The sequence below is a fragment of the Triticum aestivum genome, chromosome 3B, assembly GCF_018294505.1.
Source record: "Triticum aestivum cultivar Chinese Spring chromosome 3B, IWGSC CS RefSeq v2.1, whole genome shotgun sequence".
NCBI lineage: Eukaryota > Viridiplantae > Streptophyta > Magnoliopsida > Poales > Poaceae > Triticum > Triticum aestivum.
In genome coordinates this window covers 13627336-13645360 of record NC_057801.1, presented here as the reverse complement: position 1 = coordinate 13645360, position 18025 = coordinate 13627336, and the positions used below count along the sequence as shown (strand labels likewise).

General features: G+C 50.1%; 1 protein-coding gene and 1 pseudogene across 5 annotated transcripts; one reads left to right on the top strand and one right to left on the bottom strand.

Moving 5' to 3' along the window:
* Window positions 1–3757: 3757 nt before the first annotated feature.
* LOC123068250 (G patch domain-containing protein TGH homolog) lies at window positions 3758–6683 on the bottom strand. 5 transcript variants are annotated; one of them, XM_044490768.1, is made up of 3 exons: window positions 6511–6683; window positions 6004–6068; window positions 3758–4890 (listed from the first exon to the last, which is right to left on the bottom strand). In XM_044490768.1, the coding sequence occupies exon 3, from the start codon at window positions 4826–4828 to the stop codon at window positions 4046–4048; it is 783 nt and encodes a 260-aa protein (XP_044346703.1). In that variant the 5' UTR covers window positions 4829–4890; window positions 6004–6068; window positions 6511–6683; the 3' UTR covers window positions 3758–4045. The 5 variants fall into 5 exon arrangements, with proteins under 5 accessions (XP_044346703.1, XP_044346706.1, XP_044346705.1 ...); XM_044490771.1 differs by having other exon boundaries at window positions 3758–4856; window positions 6511–6676; XM_044490770.1 differs by having other exon boundaries at window positions 3758–4856; window positions 6470–6671.
* Window positions 6684–10638: 3955 nt separating this feature from the next.
* On the top strand, window positions 10639–11900 carry LOC123064338 (protein ENHANCED PSEUDOMONAS SUSCEPTIBILITY 1-like; annotated as a pseudogene).
* Window positions 11901–18025: the final 6125 nt, after the last annotated feature.

Here is an 18025-nt window from a genome sequence, read left to right as displayed (position 1 = left end):
CAGAAGTTCCTAATAACAGCAGTGAGCTTGGCAATAAACTTTTTGATGAAAAGTATGTTGGACATATAGTAAACTGGAATGGAGGAGCAAACAGATTTGATGAGCTCAAGCCTTGCAACATGAGAAAGTTTATCGGTCTTGTATGTTGTGAGCTTGGATTTGAATTTATCAAGCACGAAGTTGTATGCTATTGTTCTATCCTTACCCGGGAGGGTGAGAGGATGCCCAAGATGAATGAAGTTGTTGTCAATGGTTGGCACCTGGAAAATCTGATTGATTAATTGACATTCTTTAGGATGAACATGTTTACTGAAGATTATCCCAGATTTACTCCAATTTGGAGTCTGGCCCGAGCGTATGCAGAAATCATGCAAGACCTCCTTCATTCTAGTTGCTTCTTGTACTGTAGCCTTTCCACAAACAAGTAGATCATCTGCAAAAAGGAGAGAGTGGATAGCGGGGCAATTTGGTCCCAGAGTTATACCTTCAAAATAGGTAGCTGCCATGGCCTCTTGTAGACCAATTGAAAGTTCATTGATTGCTAGCAAAAAGGTATGGGGATAGGGGACAACCTTGTCGAATACCTCTGTCTCCTCTGAATCTCGCAAACGGTTGACCATTAATGACAACAGAAAAAGTCGGCGAAGAAACACACGAGTGGACTAAATTAATAAAATGGCCATGCAACCCTTTACGTGCAAGAGCAACAACAATGAAATTCCACTCAAGTCTATCAAAAGCTTTGGCAAGATCTATTTTGAGCATAAAAGATTTATTCTTCCAAGAAGAAAGAGCAAAAGAATGCGTTATCTCTTCCGCTATGATGATGTTACTGCTAATACGCCTACCCTCAATGAAAGCTTGCTGAGAAGGATGAACATAGTCCGGCAAGTGAGGTTTCAGTCTATTGGCAAGGCATTTTGCAATAATTTTGTAGATGACATTGCAAAGACTAATGGGCCTATAATCTGCCGGCACTAAAGGAACAAGCTTTTTTAGGAATCAGAACAATGTGGGTATCATTTATATGTGCTGGCATTATACCTGTTTGGAAGAAATTCCTTACCAGCTGCACGACATCTTGCCAGATCCACACCCAGGTTGCAATGTAGAATTCTACATTAAATCCATCAGGCCCTGGCGATGCGTTTCTTTTCATACCCTTGAGAGTGTCCAAAATCTCCTCTTCATCTGGAATAGAATATGTGTAGTCCTGTGTTTGTTGGGGAAATTGAACATTGAAGAAGGGCATGCCATTGTTAGTTTGAGTGGATGCAAAAATAGATCTGAAGTAATTGACAAATGTATTACTGATTTTGTCCGGCATGTGCTGTATAACATCATTTTCATCTTTGACTGAAGCAATGGTATTCCTTCTTCTTCTTTTGATGATAGCACGATGGAAGAAGGAAGTGTTCCTGTCTCCATCTTTGATCCACTGTTTTTTCGCTCTCTGCATGTAAGAATCCGTTAGTTTTGTCATTGTTTGCTCATACCTTTAACTAATGATGCCTCCAAAGCATGGTTAATTCTATTTGAGAAGGATTTATTTCTTGAAGAAAGCCAAACTGATCTTGCATGGTTTAGGAAATCTTGTTCTTTAAGCCACCAATTTTCAAACTTAAAAGGGCGTTTTATATTACAAGTGCGATCTACCGTGGACAGCAAGATTGCAGCATGATCACTCAGATTGTGGATAATAGGCATGTTGTAAAGGTATTACCAAGCATCACACCATTCAACATTTACCAAGCATCTTTCCAATCTTTCAAAAGTGGGTTTAGGGGCAAATCTTTTATTTGTCCAAGTGTATGCTGGACCACTGAAACCCAAATCAAAGAGACCGCATTGTTTCACTAAAGCACGAAAACCATACATGCGAGAGCGATTTATATTTTGCAGAAAAACCCCGCAAGAAGTAGGATGATGGAGACAGGTGGGCGAAGTAGCAGAAGAAGTGTTCAAAGCATCACATGGGTGGCGGCTGGAAACTAGAAGAATCGTGGGGTGCGCGTCTTCAAGTTCCTCTGGTTCCCCGCCTTCCTCCTTGACTGACGGATGCTTATGAAGCTTCATCGACCTTCCCTGTGCTCATCTATCTCCAAGTCTTTTGCTATCTGGCTGAATAAAAATGTATGATGTAAGGATACTTATTAGATGGCAGCTGATGCCTCGCATGCTAGGGGCCTAAGAAACTTGTGATGGTATGTTTGTAACTGGGACTTGCTTCTAAGCCCAGCCTTTGATCTCTTGAGGCTCTGCATTGGGGGATAAATGGGGGGAAGGGATGGCTTCCCCCTCTTCCTCAATGGCATCCTTTAGAGAATGCTTGCTAGTAGTTTCCCTTCCTTTTCTTTTCTGTAAGACTTCGTGATTTCTATTAATGGAAATCGGAGAGCCAAGCTCTCTTTTATCAAAAAAAAAATGTCCCCTATACATAGCATGGGTAAACTGGAGTTATTATAGGCAAAAGCAGCCACCTCACTCCAGATTTGACAAGTTTGACGATGATACGGATCACCATAGATACACACTAAGCCAAACTTCAGATTGCTAGTACTATGTACAGCAGTAGCTAAGATAACATGGAAGCTAGCACTATGAACATGAACTTGCAGATCATCATTCCACATTAGCCAAAGCCCACCGGAGCGACATCGAGAGGGAACCACTAAAGCTTCATTCATGTTGAATCTAGCATATACTCCCTCCGTTCCCAAATACTTGTCTTTCTAGGCGTTTCAAATGGACTTAACATACGGATGTATGTAGACATATTTTAAAGTGTAGATTCACTCATTTTGCGCCGTATGTAGTCACTTGTTGAGATCTCTAGAAAGACAAGTATTTAGGAACGGAGGAAGTAGATCAAAAGATTTTACCTTTGTCGATTTAATTTCAGAAACAAAACTTATCTGAGGTTTCGCAGAATGGATCATCCTGGCAAGAAAGGCCATCTTCTCACTCAAGGTCCAGCTAGCTATTCTGTTCCCTTGTCAAAAAAAAAACTATTCTGTTCCCCCAATGCCTTCATGCGCCTTTGAGGAGTGGATGTGCTAAGACAAGGGCATAAACAGCTGATCTGTATTGATGCTTCAACAGCAGGCTAGGATTTTAAGAGCTTGCATCCAGCGGAATCGCAGAGCACAGCTGGTCAATCATCCACACAGCAGCAAGAAGAGGGGGGATTTGGGGATCTTTGGTTCGTGGGTCCTAGAGAAAAGAGGGGATTCTGTTGGGGGAGTAGCAGATCGAGAGTGTGAAGCAATTAGCCAGGGCGAGAAAAAGCAACGGATCCGAATTTGGGAAAGATTAGAGAAATCTACTCCCTCCGTTCGAAATTAGTTGTTGCAGAAATGGATGTACAAGTAATTCCGAACGGAGGGAGTAGGAAGAAGAGAAGGAATCAGCACGGAGGGCAAAGTCTGGAAACTTCCTACTCTAGATGCGGGATGCCTCCAGGCTGTCGTCCGCCTAATTGTTTGTTGAACAACAAATTCTGAACGATTTTCAAACGATGCAGCACATAAAGCCGTCTATGCGTAGAGCAAAACTGGACAGCACCGTTCAATCCTCCGTCATTATAGCAGTATAACATTCAACATATACTCCCTCCGTCCGAAAAAACTTGTCATCAAAATTGATAAAAATGAATGTATCTAGAACTAAAATACATCTAGATACATCCCCTTTTATCCATTTTGATAACAAGTATTTCCGGACCGAGGGAGTATGATCCAAACGTAGTATGTCTCAATAAACGAAAATGCAATAGTGAACTTGCAGCAAATGAAACAGGCATGTTTAACCACCAAATCAGCAAGCAAACATATGTCAACAGAGGAAACGCTGGAAATAACATCTAGTGTCGCCAAACGTTTCAGTAGAACAAGTAAAGGCTTCAGAATCCGCAGCAGAGCCGGAGACAGTAACATTATGAAAGATACATCGCTTCCATTCAGCAACTAGCCAACTGGGGCAAGCAAACATTGCCGTCACAGAGTCCAGTGAAAATGCCAATCAGGTTCTGAGGCATTTTAACAACTTACACGAGTTGCTTCCCGTCACTGGGTTCAGCAGAGTTCACACGATGATCATGATGGTGGTGGTGGCGGCGGTGATGCCGGCTTTTGTGAGACCCCTTGCCATCATTCATCTTGTCTGGCTCACCAGCAGCACCATCATCCAAGGACATAGAGCGGCTCCTGTGGCGCTTATGGTTGTCAGAATCTGACGGCTTGTCCTCGTCACTTGATCTGTGATGACGCTTCCTATGCCTCGACCTGATCTTCTCCTCAGATTCATCGTCTGAGGACCGGTGGCGACGCCTCCGGCTCCTAGAATGGTCCTTCCTGGTTGACCTTCGCTCATCATCATCACTGCTGTAATCTGAGGCGTCAGACTCTGACCTTGAAGAGTGTCGGCGATGCTTCCTCCTGTGCGAGTGCTTCTTCCTTCGGCGCTCTTCTTCAGATTCGCCATCATATTCATCACTGTCGCTCTCGTCGCTAGAGCCCGAGCTCCTCCTCTTTGACCTGTGCTTGCGCCTCCTGGCACCATCAGAGTCAGAATGGCCATGTCTTTTGTGCCTTTTGCGGTCCTTCCTCTTCCTGTGTTTCCGATCACTGTCGCTCTCGGATTCACTGTCAGATTCTGAGGAAGAATAGCTTCGTCTCCTGTGCTTTTTCGACTTGAGCTTCTTCTCCTTTTCTTCAGTGGCCTTGATTGCTGCTTCCAGTTTCTGCTGCCATTTCAGAGGGGCTTCCTTCTTCTCGAGGAGTCTCTTCTTCTTGTCTTCGACCATCTGCAGGAACTTCTTGGCATCCATCCCAGCGAAACAGACAAAAGCTCAAAACCTGCAGGGCCGTGAAATGATGCAAGGAAGTGCATCTCATAGAAGAGAGAAAAACACTGTTAGTTTACTGAACATCTAGGATTATCTAGCATGCTAGAGAAGAAGTGCGTAAATCAAATCAGTAAGTAGAACAAATAGCTTTAGGCAACTCAAACAAATACTATATTTTGGCAACCAAGTGACATTTAATATCAGGCATTTCAAAGCATAGTGAAGCTAATCCTTACAAGCAACAAACACTGGACAGAGCTTCGCATGTCTAAGAAAAGATTAACACCAAAGTAGCACTAAACTGATACATGGTATCCGCTTCACCCCAAAACAGTAGCTTAAAGGTTCCAAACTGCTAAGCATTCAGATCCTACCAAAAACATATACTGCTCTGGTAACTATACACAAACAAACTAATTAACCTGACACATGTGGCAAGGTCTGTTGATTGTTACGCATAGTTGCATCAGTTTAAAATTCGAATGTAATCCCAATTCTCAGACTGTAAAAGGAAATAAATTAAGGGACTACACTACAAATATTTTCTTTCCCTGAAGCAAAATGCTTAAAATCAGCAAACACAGGTGACCATGAGAAAGTGAGAGTCGTTTAAACCGAAGGCAACACCAAGATAGTACCAAACTGATTCATGTAATCCACTTTAATGTCAAAACAGTAGCTTAAAGATTCATAACTGTTAAACATTCAGAGCATACAGAAATATGTGAGCCAAATTTTATTCTGCGTCCCTAGTAACAACTCACAATAATAACAAGTAAACCTATTACGTGATGAAGCTTGCTAGTGGTTACTGGTCCATGGAATGAGGCCTTCTTACTATCACGTCAGTTTAAACTTGAATGAGATTCCAGTTCTTAACCTTCAAAGTTTGGAGATCTTAAAGGAAGCTAAGAATCTTTTTTTTTTTCGCCATATCTTATTCTCAAAGACCACACAGCAGAACAACAATCCAATCTTTCGCCAGCAGTTCAAACAAACCAAACAAAGCAAGCGCTGACTACCACCAGGCGGCTAGTAGGAATAACTGCAGCTGGCACTACCACAAGTACAGCGCACGCATGCATGACTCAGCCACGCATAAGCACTAACAGATCCAATGATTGCAGTAGGTGGAGACATATTATACACTTTCTTACCTTGTCCTGAATTTCAGGCCACCAGCGAAAAGTCGTTCCTCCTCTTTCCTCAGCCCCAAATTCGCCTGCAATAACCACAATTCCGGTCAGGGTAAATTCTCAGGTCAAGGTAACTTGCCTCCCCACAAAGACTCTTCTAGGGAAAACCTAATCTATCCGCAATTCCGGATAACAATTCATGAGGCCACGAAATTTCGCACCAAAACCCCGTAACAATCCACGAGGCGCGACAGATCTAAAGTCGCGGCCGGCGGCGAAACCACGGTAGAATGAATCGCGACGAACTTGGGCAACGGCGTTTCGAAAATCGAACGCCGAAAGGGCGCAAAGAAGGTCGTCCTCTCGGCCCTGCCCGTCCGGATCTGGACCCCTAGGACGCCCGCGCGGCGCGATCTAGAGCCCTAGCGGCCGCGGCGCCGGGAGGGCCTACAATTTTCCCACGGAAATTGGAGAAATAGCGACCTACTGAATTTGCCAGAAGAACGCAGGGGGAGCGTAGCGAGTCACCGAATTGAACGGAGATGCGCGGGCGGTGGCGGTGGCCGCGGCCGGGGTTGCGGTGGCGGCGCTGGCCGGTCGCCGCCTCGGCGAGGAAGAGGATAGGAGGAGGAGGAGGAGGAGTGCGACTTGGCTTTGGGTTTGGGCGTGGCGTTCGGGTTGGGCTGGGGGAGGCGGCTTGCCCGTGGGACGGACCCGGCGATATATGGGCGGGCGGTCTCCGGTGCCACGCTGAGTCGCTGACTGACTGGTGGGTCCGAACGCGTTTCAAGTCGGCTCACGTCTTTGCTGCCGGAAAAGACCCGCAGCCCTCCGATCCGTTGGATGGATTCGCGCGTTACGAGCCGTCCGATCGGCGGTACAATTTTTTTTATTTTTATTTTTTTTTGCTAGTAAAAGAGCTTTATTGCTAACTAATCGGCGGTACAATTTGAAACATAGGCTATGCCGTGCTTGCCGTTCGGTGCGCAGGATGTTTGCGTGCCCACACACAAAAAAAAACAAAAGGCATGTTGTATGAACCATGTTGTGGTCAACTTTGGCTTTGCGTATTTCCGCAAAAAAAAAAGAAAAAAAAAACTTTGGCTTTGCGTAATGTTGCAAACACGTGGGCCTGCCTTCATGAACCATAGGTTGCGCGGGAGAGGGGGGCAGGTTGTGTAGACGGCATCAGCTGGAAGGTGCACGAGAGACAGATGAGACCAAGAAAGGGACGGCGGCGTGCAGGGGAGTTGTGCGGGGGCCACAAGGCATGAGCCGTGTGTGTGTGTGTGTGGAAGGAAAAAATGCTATCACTAGGAGGTAAAGAAATCCATTAATTGGTAGCTTGTGGAAGATGTGCATACCAAAAGGAAGGGAGGTATGAGTTTTCATGACTAATATTGTTTCGGTTTAGCGACGCTGGCGTAACAGGTTTGGAGATTGATGAAGAACTCATATCACTCTGTGCAGGAGTCCTTCGCGCCAAATACTACCCTTGTGGGAATTTGCTCAACGTGGCAAAGTATCTTGGCAGGAATACAATGTTTCTGGAGGGCTTATGTATGGAGAGTTGGAGATGGTACTCAATTTCATGTCTACGATGATGCCATGATCCCAGCAAGTGCGACAAACAAAGTGATGACACCGAGAGATGCAAAATCTTACCTCAAAGATGAACGACCTTGTAAACCCAGTGAATTAATAGTGGGATGAGAAGCTAATTCAAGCTATATTTGGTCGATTGATCCAAGTGGACTACTACAAATTGCAATAGCACAATCAGGCAAGGAGGATGTTGTGGCATGAAAGTATACTAGAACGGGAATGTTTCCAACTAACGATCCATCGAGCTGTTGCATTCACGGGCTACAAGCCATCCGATCATCTATTTAGTGCGGCCCGGCGGTTGGCAGCATAGGCCATATTGCGCTCTTCGTTTGCAACATAGACCATATTGTGCTCATTGATCTGGGTCACGTCATCTGGTCTAGTCGTAGGTGTACGCTTCCAACATGGACCATGCGGCAGTCATCTCCAGCTTGCATAATGTTGCGAATACATGGACCTTTAGTCACCAATTGCAACATGGACCATGTTGCAGACACATTTAGCAACGCCGACGATGATAACACCAAGCAGTCAGCTCGACGCGGCTCCACCTCTAGCTTATAACATCCCCGCGGGGAGCGGCAATGCCGTCGTGGGGATGGGAGGAGGAGGTGACAGAGGGAACTTGCAGACATGGTGTCGGTCGGCTCCATGCCAATGAGAGTATAAGGTGGAGGGAGAGTTGTGTGGGGCCCACAAGTCACGTGTCGCGTGTTGCAGGGGTGCTCTTTGCGGGAGTTTCAACAGCCCCTAAACACGATGTCTCCGTTCCTTCTCTTTGAGAAATCTACCTCAGAGCTCCACCTCGTCTCCCTTCCTTCTCTTTGAGAAATCAACTCACACAAATTCAGTTTTCAGGTAACTTAGAAATAGCTCACGCATACATCAAACAACATTTTTTTTATCCATGCAGAGTAAATTGCATAAAACCACCACATTGAGGGCTAGCTTTGCGAAAAACACTAGGGTACAGAATCATTGCAGAAAGCACCACGTCTAGCGTAATTGTTTTGCAGAAACCACTGATCGGCGGATCTGGCTGAGTTAAGTGAGTTTATGACAGGTGGGGCCCGTTTTTCGCGTACGTGGCACTCCAGGCCGTCCCGACAGCCGGCGGACGGCGTTAGACGGCGCCGTTCGGTCCTAGCAGTCAAAAGCACCAACCGTTACTCCTTCTCCACTCGAGTCTCTCTCCACTCTGCTCGCTCGCTCTCTTCTCGCTCTGTTCTTGGTCGCCACACCCGTCGCCGCCGCGTCGCGCCGCTGCCGCAGCGCCATGGTGTCGTGGAGTGATGGGTCGGATAGCAGCGAGCACACCAGGCAGTACATGAGCTCAGATTCCGATGACGGCACCATTAAGGTCAGTTCTCAGAGTTAGGGTTAGGGTTTGATATTTGGGGAATTCTGGAATGAGCTTCTTTCAATCATTGGACCAAATCTATGTCATTCCTTTGCACTCCAGGTTCCTGCTAACACCGAAGACTCAGATTTCGAGGGCCCTGAGATAGATGTGTATGTTTTATGCCATGGACACGGGAAGGCAGTATAAGTGCTTAATTATAACTGAATAACACTAATGAAACAACTCATGTCAGTGCACTAATACAATCCTTTGTCACTTATAAAGCAGATAACAGGATAACTCATTTAACAGTGAACCTAACCAAATGTCTAACTTCACTCCAATTAACAGTGTACCTAAAATAAACTGAATAACAAAGCACAAACATGCATTCTTCTAAGTTAATAATATCATAATCATATACTATACCAGGATAACTTTGCTGCTCGTTTATAAAAACAACTAAATCAGCTTATTTGTCAACTAATCTAAAAATGTCAACCCTAGGGCACAGGACAAACAAATCACAGAATCTGAACTAATCTAAATTATGTCAACCCTAGAGCACATGACAACAAATCCACATCATCTACTCCATCTGATAGGATAGAGCAATATGAACCCTAACCCTAGAGTACGCTAGCAACGCAATTGAATGAGAGTACTCATTGAATGGAGAACAAGAAGGGGAAGGGCAAAGAAAAGTGGATCTCACTATACGCTGCCGTAGGATGACCCGATGTGTTGGCTTCCCTTCGGATTGGCCTTCACCGTCGCGGCGAATGCTCTCGCCGCCCGGTATTCCATCGAATATTGCGGGTCCTCTTCCTCTGATTCCTCCGTCGGCTTGCTAGGGTTCGAGCTCCCGCAAAGCTCGCCTGGATCCACTGCGGGTCCTCCTCCGCTGCCGGGCGGAGCGCCGCCACCAGCAACTCCACCTTTCACCGGGCTACGCATCTCTGCAGTGCGAGGGGCAAGGGGGCGACGGCGGGGGGAGCGAGGGGGAGGGGGCGACGGCGGCGGGAGCGAGGGGGAGGGGGAAGAAGAATGGGGAAACAGAGATGGATGCGGGGATGACTAAAGACGAGACCTAACGACGCCGTCTAACGCCGTCCGCCGGCTGTCGGGACGGCCTGGAATGCCATGTACGCGAAAAGCGGGCCCCACCTGTCATAAACTCACTTAACTCAGCCCGATCCGCCGATCAATGGTTTTTGCAAAACAATTACGCTAGACGTGGTGCTTTCTACAATGATTTTGTACCCTAATGTTTTTCGCAAAGCTAGCCCTCAATGTGGTGATTTTATGCAATTTACTCATCCATGCACAACTTTTTTAAAATCATGTAATCTGGGGCCTTGCCAAGTCATTACACTCGCCAAAATCTTTTGCCCAATGTGAAGTTCATGCCACGCATATGCTAGTACAACCTCCGCTCATATATCTACAAATCTAAAATGAGTAATTCGGAATGGCGGGCGTATTAAATTCGGGTTTTGGTAAGATTTCAGTTTAGACCATTCATGCTCAAACAGTAAGATTAGACATCAACCCAGTATCCGATACTTGTATAAAATGAAATATCATTTTCCAAAGTTCAGATTATGTAAGAAGACGTGGAACCACGGGCGTGCGGAACATATGCATGCGACCAGTCCTGCTCTGCCGACACACACTCCACTAATCCGGCTGCTGAGCGATCTGAACCAAGATACGCCGTGTCGTCCAGATCGTGTCCCGGCGCATGGTCCTGTCGGAGCCGACGCCTTGGCTGCCGTCGGAGCCAGAGACGACCATCGACCTGACGCCGTGGGACCTCCGAATGATCACCGTGGAGTACACCCAGACGGGCGTCCTCCTGCCCAAGCCCCCCACCACGGGAGAGCACGGTTACCACGCCCTTGTCGTCGAACGCCTCACGTCGTCCTTTCGCGCGCGCGCTGGGCCGCTTCTACCGCTACGCCGGCCGCCTTGTCGTCGCGCCGGGCGGGGAGGTTGGGAGCATCTCCGTCTCGCTCCGCTGCAGCATGGAGGGCGCCGAGTTCGTCCACGCCGTGGCTCCCGGTGTCACCGTGGCCGACGTCGTCGCTCCGCTGTCCACACCGGGGGGTGGTCCAGTCCTTCTTCCCGCTCAACGGCCAGCTATGGGCACTCATCATCGGTGCAGCCGCAGGACTGCTTCCTCCATTTCTCCGCGGAGAGCGTAAAGAAGCTCAAAGCGAAGGCGAACGCCGAGGCGTCCGGCACCGGCACCGCCACCATCTCCTCCTTGCAGGCGCTGCTGGCGCACCTGTGGGTCGCGGTGTGCCGAGCGAGGAGGCTGGCGCCGGACCAGAGCACAACGTACGTGCTCCTCTTGGATCCCGGGGCCGCGTGCACGGCATACCGGTGGGCTACGCGGGCAACACCGTGGCACGCGCCGAGGCGACGTCCACGGCTGGCGTCATGGGCGCGTAACCTGACGTTCGCATGCACGTCGGCGCCACCCCCGGCGCTGGTGGTGACCGGGAACTCGCCACGGTTCGACGTGTACGGGAACGACTTCGGGTGGGGCCAGCCAGTGGCCGTGCGGCGCAGCTCGGCGAACAAGATGGACGGGACGGCGACGGTGTTCCAAGGTAGGGGCGGCGGTGGGAGCATGGCGCTGCAGGTGTGCCTTGCGCCGGAGGTGCTCGCCAGACGAGTCACCGACGACGAGTTCATGAGCGCGGTCACAGCGTGATCCATCAAGCTTCTTCTTGCTGGCCGTGTCAGGGCGTGGTTGAGAGGGACACGTGAAATGTTACGTGCTTGCTTGGAGCAGATCAACATTTGACAGTGACTGATTATACTACATGCCAACTGCTCAAATAGCAAGATCATATAATGTCAGATTGAGGCTGTCGAGTCATGTTAAGTGTAATGTGGAAGCTCTCCGAACAGAGTTTCAATGTTCGTCCATGTAAGCTAAATTATCTATTTTTTCTGGTTCCCATTCATGATGGTTGATTTAAAGCTAGAAGAAAAATACATCCGTCATGATGAGGGGATCCTCCTACGAAGCAGATCAATGAGAAAACACGAGAGAAATGAAGAATCCACACACTAACACAAAGTAACCTAGACTACCGACGACAAGAGACAGAACAACTCCTCCAGGGGAAAACACCATGCCTAGTTTTTTTTAGAACGAAGGCTCGCGAAGAGCCCGACTTTGAATTAACAAAGCCATCAATCGATCAGGACTTACAAACATACACCAAACCACATCGGCCCAACGATACAAGGGAGCACTCTAGGAAGCTTACAACTCAACGCAGCGCACAAGCACGAAAGGATACAACCGAGCCCATTGCTTGTACTAGTCGAAGACAACAGCAAAACTGATAACAAAGGTAGCGACCGTCAGAGCAGGATGAAGACCTGCTAGAACAGAGTGTAGGCATGATCTGGGCTGACTCCCAGGATGAAGAAAACCAGGTGTCTTCCTCCTCTCGCGCCGCAGAGGGACCCTTCCCTCTCGCCTTGGATCGAAAGGCATCGAACCAGCGGACCTGAGAAGCGCTCACCCTAGAGCAGAAGCGATGGCAACCTCGGGGCCAGGAGCAACCACAGAGCACACCACCATGGACGATGAGCACACAACACCACTATACCGCCGCTACCAAGGACACCAGTAGACTGCCGGAAAGCCATCGGGAGCAGCTGCTGAAGAAAGGCAGCAAGGACATCAAGGAAGACCGCAGAACATCGAGGAGCAAGACCCGTCGACCGTTGAAGAAGAGCACCGGGAGCCCACAGCCGGGGCCGTGTTGCTAATGCTAGGAAGGGGAACACCATCCCCTACCGCCGGATCAAAGGCGTTGTACCGCCAGCCTTGAGCCAAACACGCCACAACCAGTGGGCACCACCCGTGAGGGAATGGGGACAATGCCGGCCATGCAAATCCCGACGAAATCGCCGCCGTCGGACAACCAGAGCCGCCCAAAGCTCGGACCTTTGACACACCTCACCCGAACACGATCCCTCCCCAGGCGGCACCTCCAAGGAGGAGCACGACATGAAACGCGCTGTTGCCGCCCAATCCTAGCCGGATTTTAGGCTTTCACCCGGGAGGGGGAACAAGGGTGGAGAGGGGAGGACCTCGGCGGCACCTCCAGGGAGGAATAACGGCGCCAAAGGCGTCACCGCCGCCGGGCCGGACAAGCCAACCAAACGGTTTCCCGTGGTCCCATGCCTCACCACCGAGCACACATCATCTCCAGATCCGGCGCACGAGACGCAAGCAACAGGGGACGACGGTGCAGAGGGAGTCAAGGAGGAGGGAGCCAAACCATAGATTCGGCGAGGAGGGGAAGAACTCCGCGCTGCAGCCAACCCCCGCCGGCGGCTCGCCACCCGCGTGGTTGAGCCAACCGGCCAGAAGCACCCGCAGCCGGCGCCAGCCGAGAGGACGCCGCTGCCTCGCCAAACAGGGCTGCCGCCTCAGATCCGAAGACCTCCGCCAAGGACGAAGTGCCAGAGGCCTCGCCGCCACCTTCCCCAGTGTCCGCGGGCGATTTCCGGGCGAGACCCTCAGGTGGCGGCGAGGGAGAACGGGGAAAAGGGGGTGGCGGCGCGGGGGGAACCCTAGTCGCCACCCGAGTCGCCTAGGAGGACGACGCGGGGGCAGGGGGGGCTGGATCCTGTGATTCCACCAGACACTCACAACCAAGTTGTCGCCGGAGAGGGACCCCCGCCATCCTGCTTTGGATCATGAAGCCTGGAGTCTCTCCCTGTAGACATCAAGGACCATGAGCGCTGCCAATGAGGACCTGTGTAGAAGATAAGTAGGTAAGTGCAACCGTCCCACACCAGTGCCGAAGAAGCTTCAAGACAGGATCAGAAAATAACCGTCGATGGTGGCACAACACGGTGGAGGCAACCTGAGCTTCAGGACGACGCTCCCAGAAGAGAGACGATGCATGCCACGGAACGCGTCCACGCTGCCTCCTCCTTCACATGTATGCCACGGGACGTTGTTGCCGCCATGCAGCCCCTCCTTCAACCACCAAGTGTGCAGCCGCTAGCAAGGACAATGGTGAGGCAACCAGGGCCTAGCCATGCCGCCGCACGTGGCTTTGCCTTCTATTTGGCAAGGGCGGAGCCGCCATCAACAGTGAACGACAAGAAGGCCACCAGCCCGCCATGTTATCGTCCCTCAACTACAGGTCATCAAGTTGTGCTCTTGCTACTTCCGGAGGCTTTCACCTCTGTCACAGCCGGCGAGCCGCCAATATTTTTTTGTTACCATTCAAAATGTTTGCCGAGTGTCAAAGAACGTGTACCTGGCATAACACCAGCATCGCCTACCCCTTTTGTTTGTTGAGTGTCTTTTTAACTAGACTTTGCCGAGGGCCGACAGATGACACATGGCAAACTACACTTTGCTGATAGGGATGTATGTTGAGCAGGTTTTGCCAAGTGTGCCACCCGACAAAGCCTTGCCGAGGCAATCGATCTTTGCCGTGTACTCGGCATCAAAGCTCTTTCTTGAAGTGCTTTTATTTTTGGGCGATGCATTCTGCAAATAATTCGAAGATTGGCTAAAACCTCTTCTGTAATAAGTGAGAGCACCTGGAAATTCAGTTTGGTTCATTTTGTCACTTGACATCTTGGTTGTAAGTAACACACCATGACTTTAGAAGACAATCTCAGTCCTACACTTGCAGGGCTTGGGCAGGTGCATCTTGGGACTACAGAGTATATATAGAATCCAACAGAAAGTTAGATCCACTCCACGTGCCATACATGATTTACACACCCAACCCAATGTTTGCTACTGATCAAAATGTTTGTTGAGTGTCAAAGAACCAGCACTCGGCATAACATCAGCAATACGTGGCACCAACACCATTCGCCCCGATCTGCCTACCCCTTTTCTTTGCGAGTGTCAGCAAAGACTTTGTGGAATGCCCGGCGGATGACACGTGGCAAACTGAGTTATTTACCCAAAACAACCACACTTGGGACTAAGGTAACAACTTAGTACCACATTGAAGGCAGGGCACAAAAAAATATCAAAAATGTGCCTAATGTGTAACGCAGAGCACTGCTGCTCGAATTTGACCACGGAAATAGCAAAACTGACAGATGAGGCCCGAGTGTCGGGATGATGTGGTGTGCTTGTGTGCACAATATGCTGATGTGAATTGGGGTCCCACCTGTCAATGACAAAAGTGTTTTTTTTCATCTTTTTTTATTTCTTTCTCTTTTTTCCGTACAGGCATTTAACCGAACACGTCGTGAGTGAGCACTGGACACGAACATCACCGGCGCCGCCACCACTGAGGACATGTGCAGCGGTAACACCTGGCCAGCACCTCTCATGGCTGCCGCCAGCGAGCACCTCTAGGAGACCAGCACGCGTATGCTGGCCGCATCGTGGAAGTGGCCGCTCGCCAGAGGTGGACGCAGACATGACCGGCGTGGGATCTCGCCGGAGCTTAGCTGCGCAACCCAGCCTCCTCGCTCTAAATCCCGAGCGCCGCCGCCGCCGCGGAGCTCCACGCCGCCAACACCGACCACCGCCGCCTTTCAACGACCAGAGGGCCGCCGCCACGCGCATGCCATCCTTTTCCTCTTCCGACCAAGTAGGGGGGTGACGTGGATGAGCACCTCTCCACCACCGGAGCGTGGTGGCATGCGTTTTCTGTCATGGGAGCGTGTTGGCCTGCATCGCTCCTTGCCGCCGCCGGCGAGCACCTCTCCACCGGGGCTCCTGTCCTCTGCGTGACAGATTGAAGAGACGGGGAGGAAGAAGGCAGTAGATGGGTGAAAGGGGGGACCTAGGTCCATCTCAGCGAAATTTCCACATAGGCAAGCCATGTCAGCCTTACAGGTAGGCCCAACCAGTCAGTTTGACTGTTTCCACGAGTTTATTCGACTATAAGTGCTCCGGGTTATGCATTAGGCACATTTCCAGTGGTTTTTTGTGCCCTGCCTTCAATGTGCTATCAAGTTGTTATCCTAACGAAATTGCTTTGCAGACCACACTCGCTGCATGAACTGGGAACGATACTTCCTCTCCAAGTGCTCTAAGCATCAGCCAAAAATAAACAACTACCTCCTGCGCACTGTTGGCACTGCCACGTACAATCGTCTATGCATCGGCCGCAAGTTTGTCGTGTGTATAGCAACACTTTTACCTTAACCCCAAGTGTGGTGGTTTTGGGCAAATATAACTGGCAAACTCCATTATGCTGATAGGGTGTATGTTGAGTAGGTTTTGTCGAGTATGACGCCCGCCAAACCCTTTGCTGAGGCAATCGACCTTCGCCGTGTATTCCATGTACTCGACATCTAAGCTCTATCTGGGAGTGTGTTTATTTTTCAGCCATGTATTCCAGAAATTCAAAGATTGGCTTAGCCAGTGTTGACTGTTGAATCCTTTGATGTAATCAGTGAGAGCACAAGAAAGGCTGCAAATTCAGTTCGGTTCACTTAGTCACTTGACATCTAGGTTGTAAGTAAAACACCATAACTTTTTTTTAACTGAACACACCATAACTTTAGAAGACAATCTCAGTCCTAAAGTTGTAGGGCTTGGGCAGGTGCATCTTGGGACGGCAGAGTATAATATAGAATCCAACAGAAAGTCAGAAGTTCCAATCCACGTGCCATACATGATTTACACACCCATCACCCATTAGACCAGATGATATCTTTGGAGTCCACAGGTAGGTCCAAGAGCCATGGGAGATGAACGTTGGTGAGCTTGGTCCTGCTGGTGATACCGCGCGACTTCTTCTTGGCCTTCTTGGGCTTCGGGTGCCGACCATGGAGCTGCTCCGCCGCACGCCGCTTCACAGTGTCGGTGGCCGGCCTCTCGCCGTTCTTTCGAAGCTCCTTCTCGATGTCGATCATCTCCCGCGGCAGCTTGATGTCGTGGAACAGCTTCTTGAGCTCGGGGTCCACCTCCATCCTCGCCCTCAGGTCATCGTTCGGGTACGCGATGATGCCTCCCTCGCCTGGCAGCAGATAGACGTCACCCGAGGATTTGAGGGCCTGCAGGTCGTCCTGCACGGCCGGATAGGCGTCATCCACCTCGGACGTCGGGAGGCTGTCGGGGAAGCTCTTGATCAGCGTAAGCAGCTCGCCTTTGGCCTTCCCCGGTGTCCGCGGGCGATTTCCGGGCGAGACCCTCAGGTGGCGGCGAGGGAGAGCGGGGAAAAGGGGGTGGCGGCGCGGGGGGAACCCTAGTCGCCACCCGAGTCGCCCAGGAGGACGACGCGGGGGCAGGTGGGGGGAGGGCTGGATCCTGTGATTCCACCAGACACTCACAACCAAGTTGTCGCCGGAGAGGGACCCCCGCCATCCCGCTTTGGATCATGAAGCCCCGAGTCTCTCCCTGTAGACATCAAGGACCATGAGTGCTGCCAATGAGGACCTGTGTAGAAGATAAGTAGGTAAGTGCAACCGTCCCACACCAGTGCCGAAGAAGCTTCAAGACAGGATCAGAAAATAACCGTCGATGGTGGCACAACACGCTGGAGGCAACCTGAGCTTCAGGACGACGCTCCCAGGAGAGAGACGATGCATGCCACGGAACGCCTCCACGCTGCCTCCTCCTTCACATGTATGCCACGGGACGTTGTTGCCGCCATGCAGCCCCTCCTTCAACCACCAAGTGTGCAGCCGCTAGCAAGGACAATGGTGAGGCAACCAGGGCCTAGCCATGCCGCCGCACGTGGCTTTGCCTTCTATTTGGCAAGGGCGGAGCCGCCATCAACAGTGAACGACAAGAAGGCCACCAGCCCGCCATGTTATCGTCCCTCAACTACAGGTCATCAAGTTGTGCTCTTGCTACTTCCGGAGGCTTTCACCTCTGTCACAGCCGGCGAGCCGCCAATATTTTTTTGTTACCATTCAAAATGTTTGCCGAGTGTCAAAGAACGTGTACCTGGCATAACACCAGCATCGCCTACCCCTTTTGTTTGTTGAGTGTCTTTTTAACTAGACTTTGCCGAGGGCCGACAGATGACACATGGCAAACTACACTTTGCTGATAGGGATGTATGTTGAGCAGGTTTTGCCAAGTGTGCCACCCGACAAAGCCTTGCCGAGGCAATCGAT

What these genes read in the sequence shown, in the direction of transcription:
- LOC123068250 (XM_044490768.1), bottom strand. Translation starts at nt 4,828, where the DNA reads ATGGATGCCAAGAAGTTCCTGCAGATGGTCGAAGACAAGAAGAAGAGA.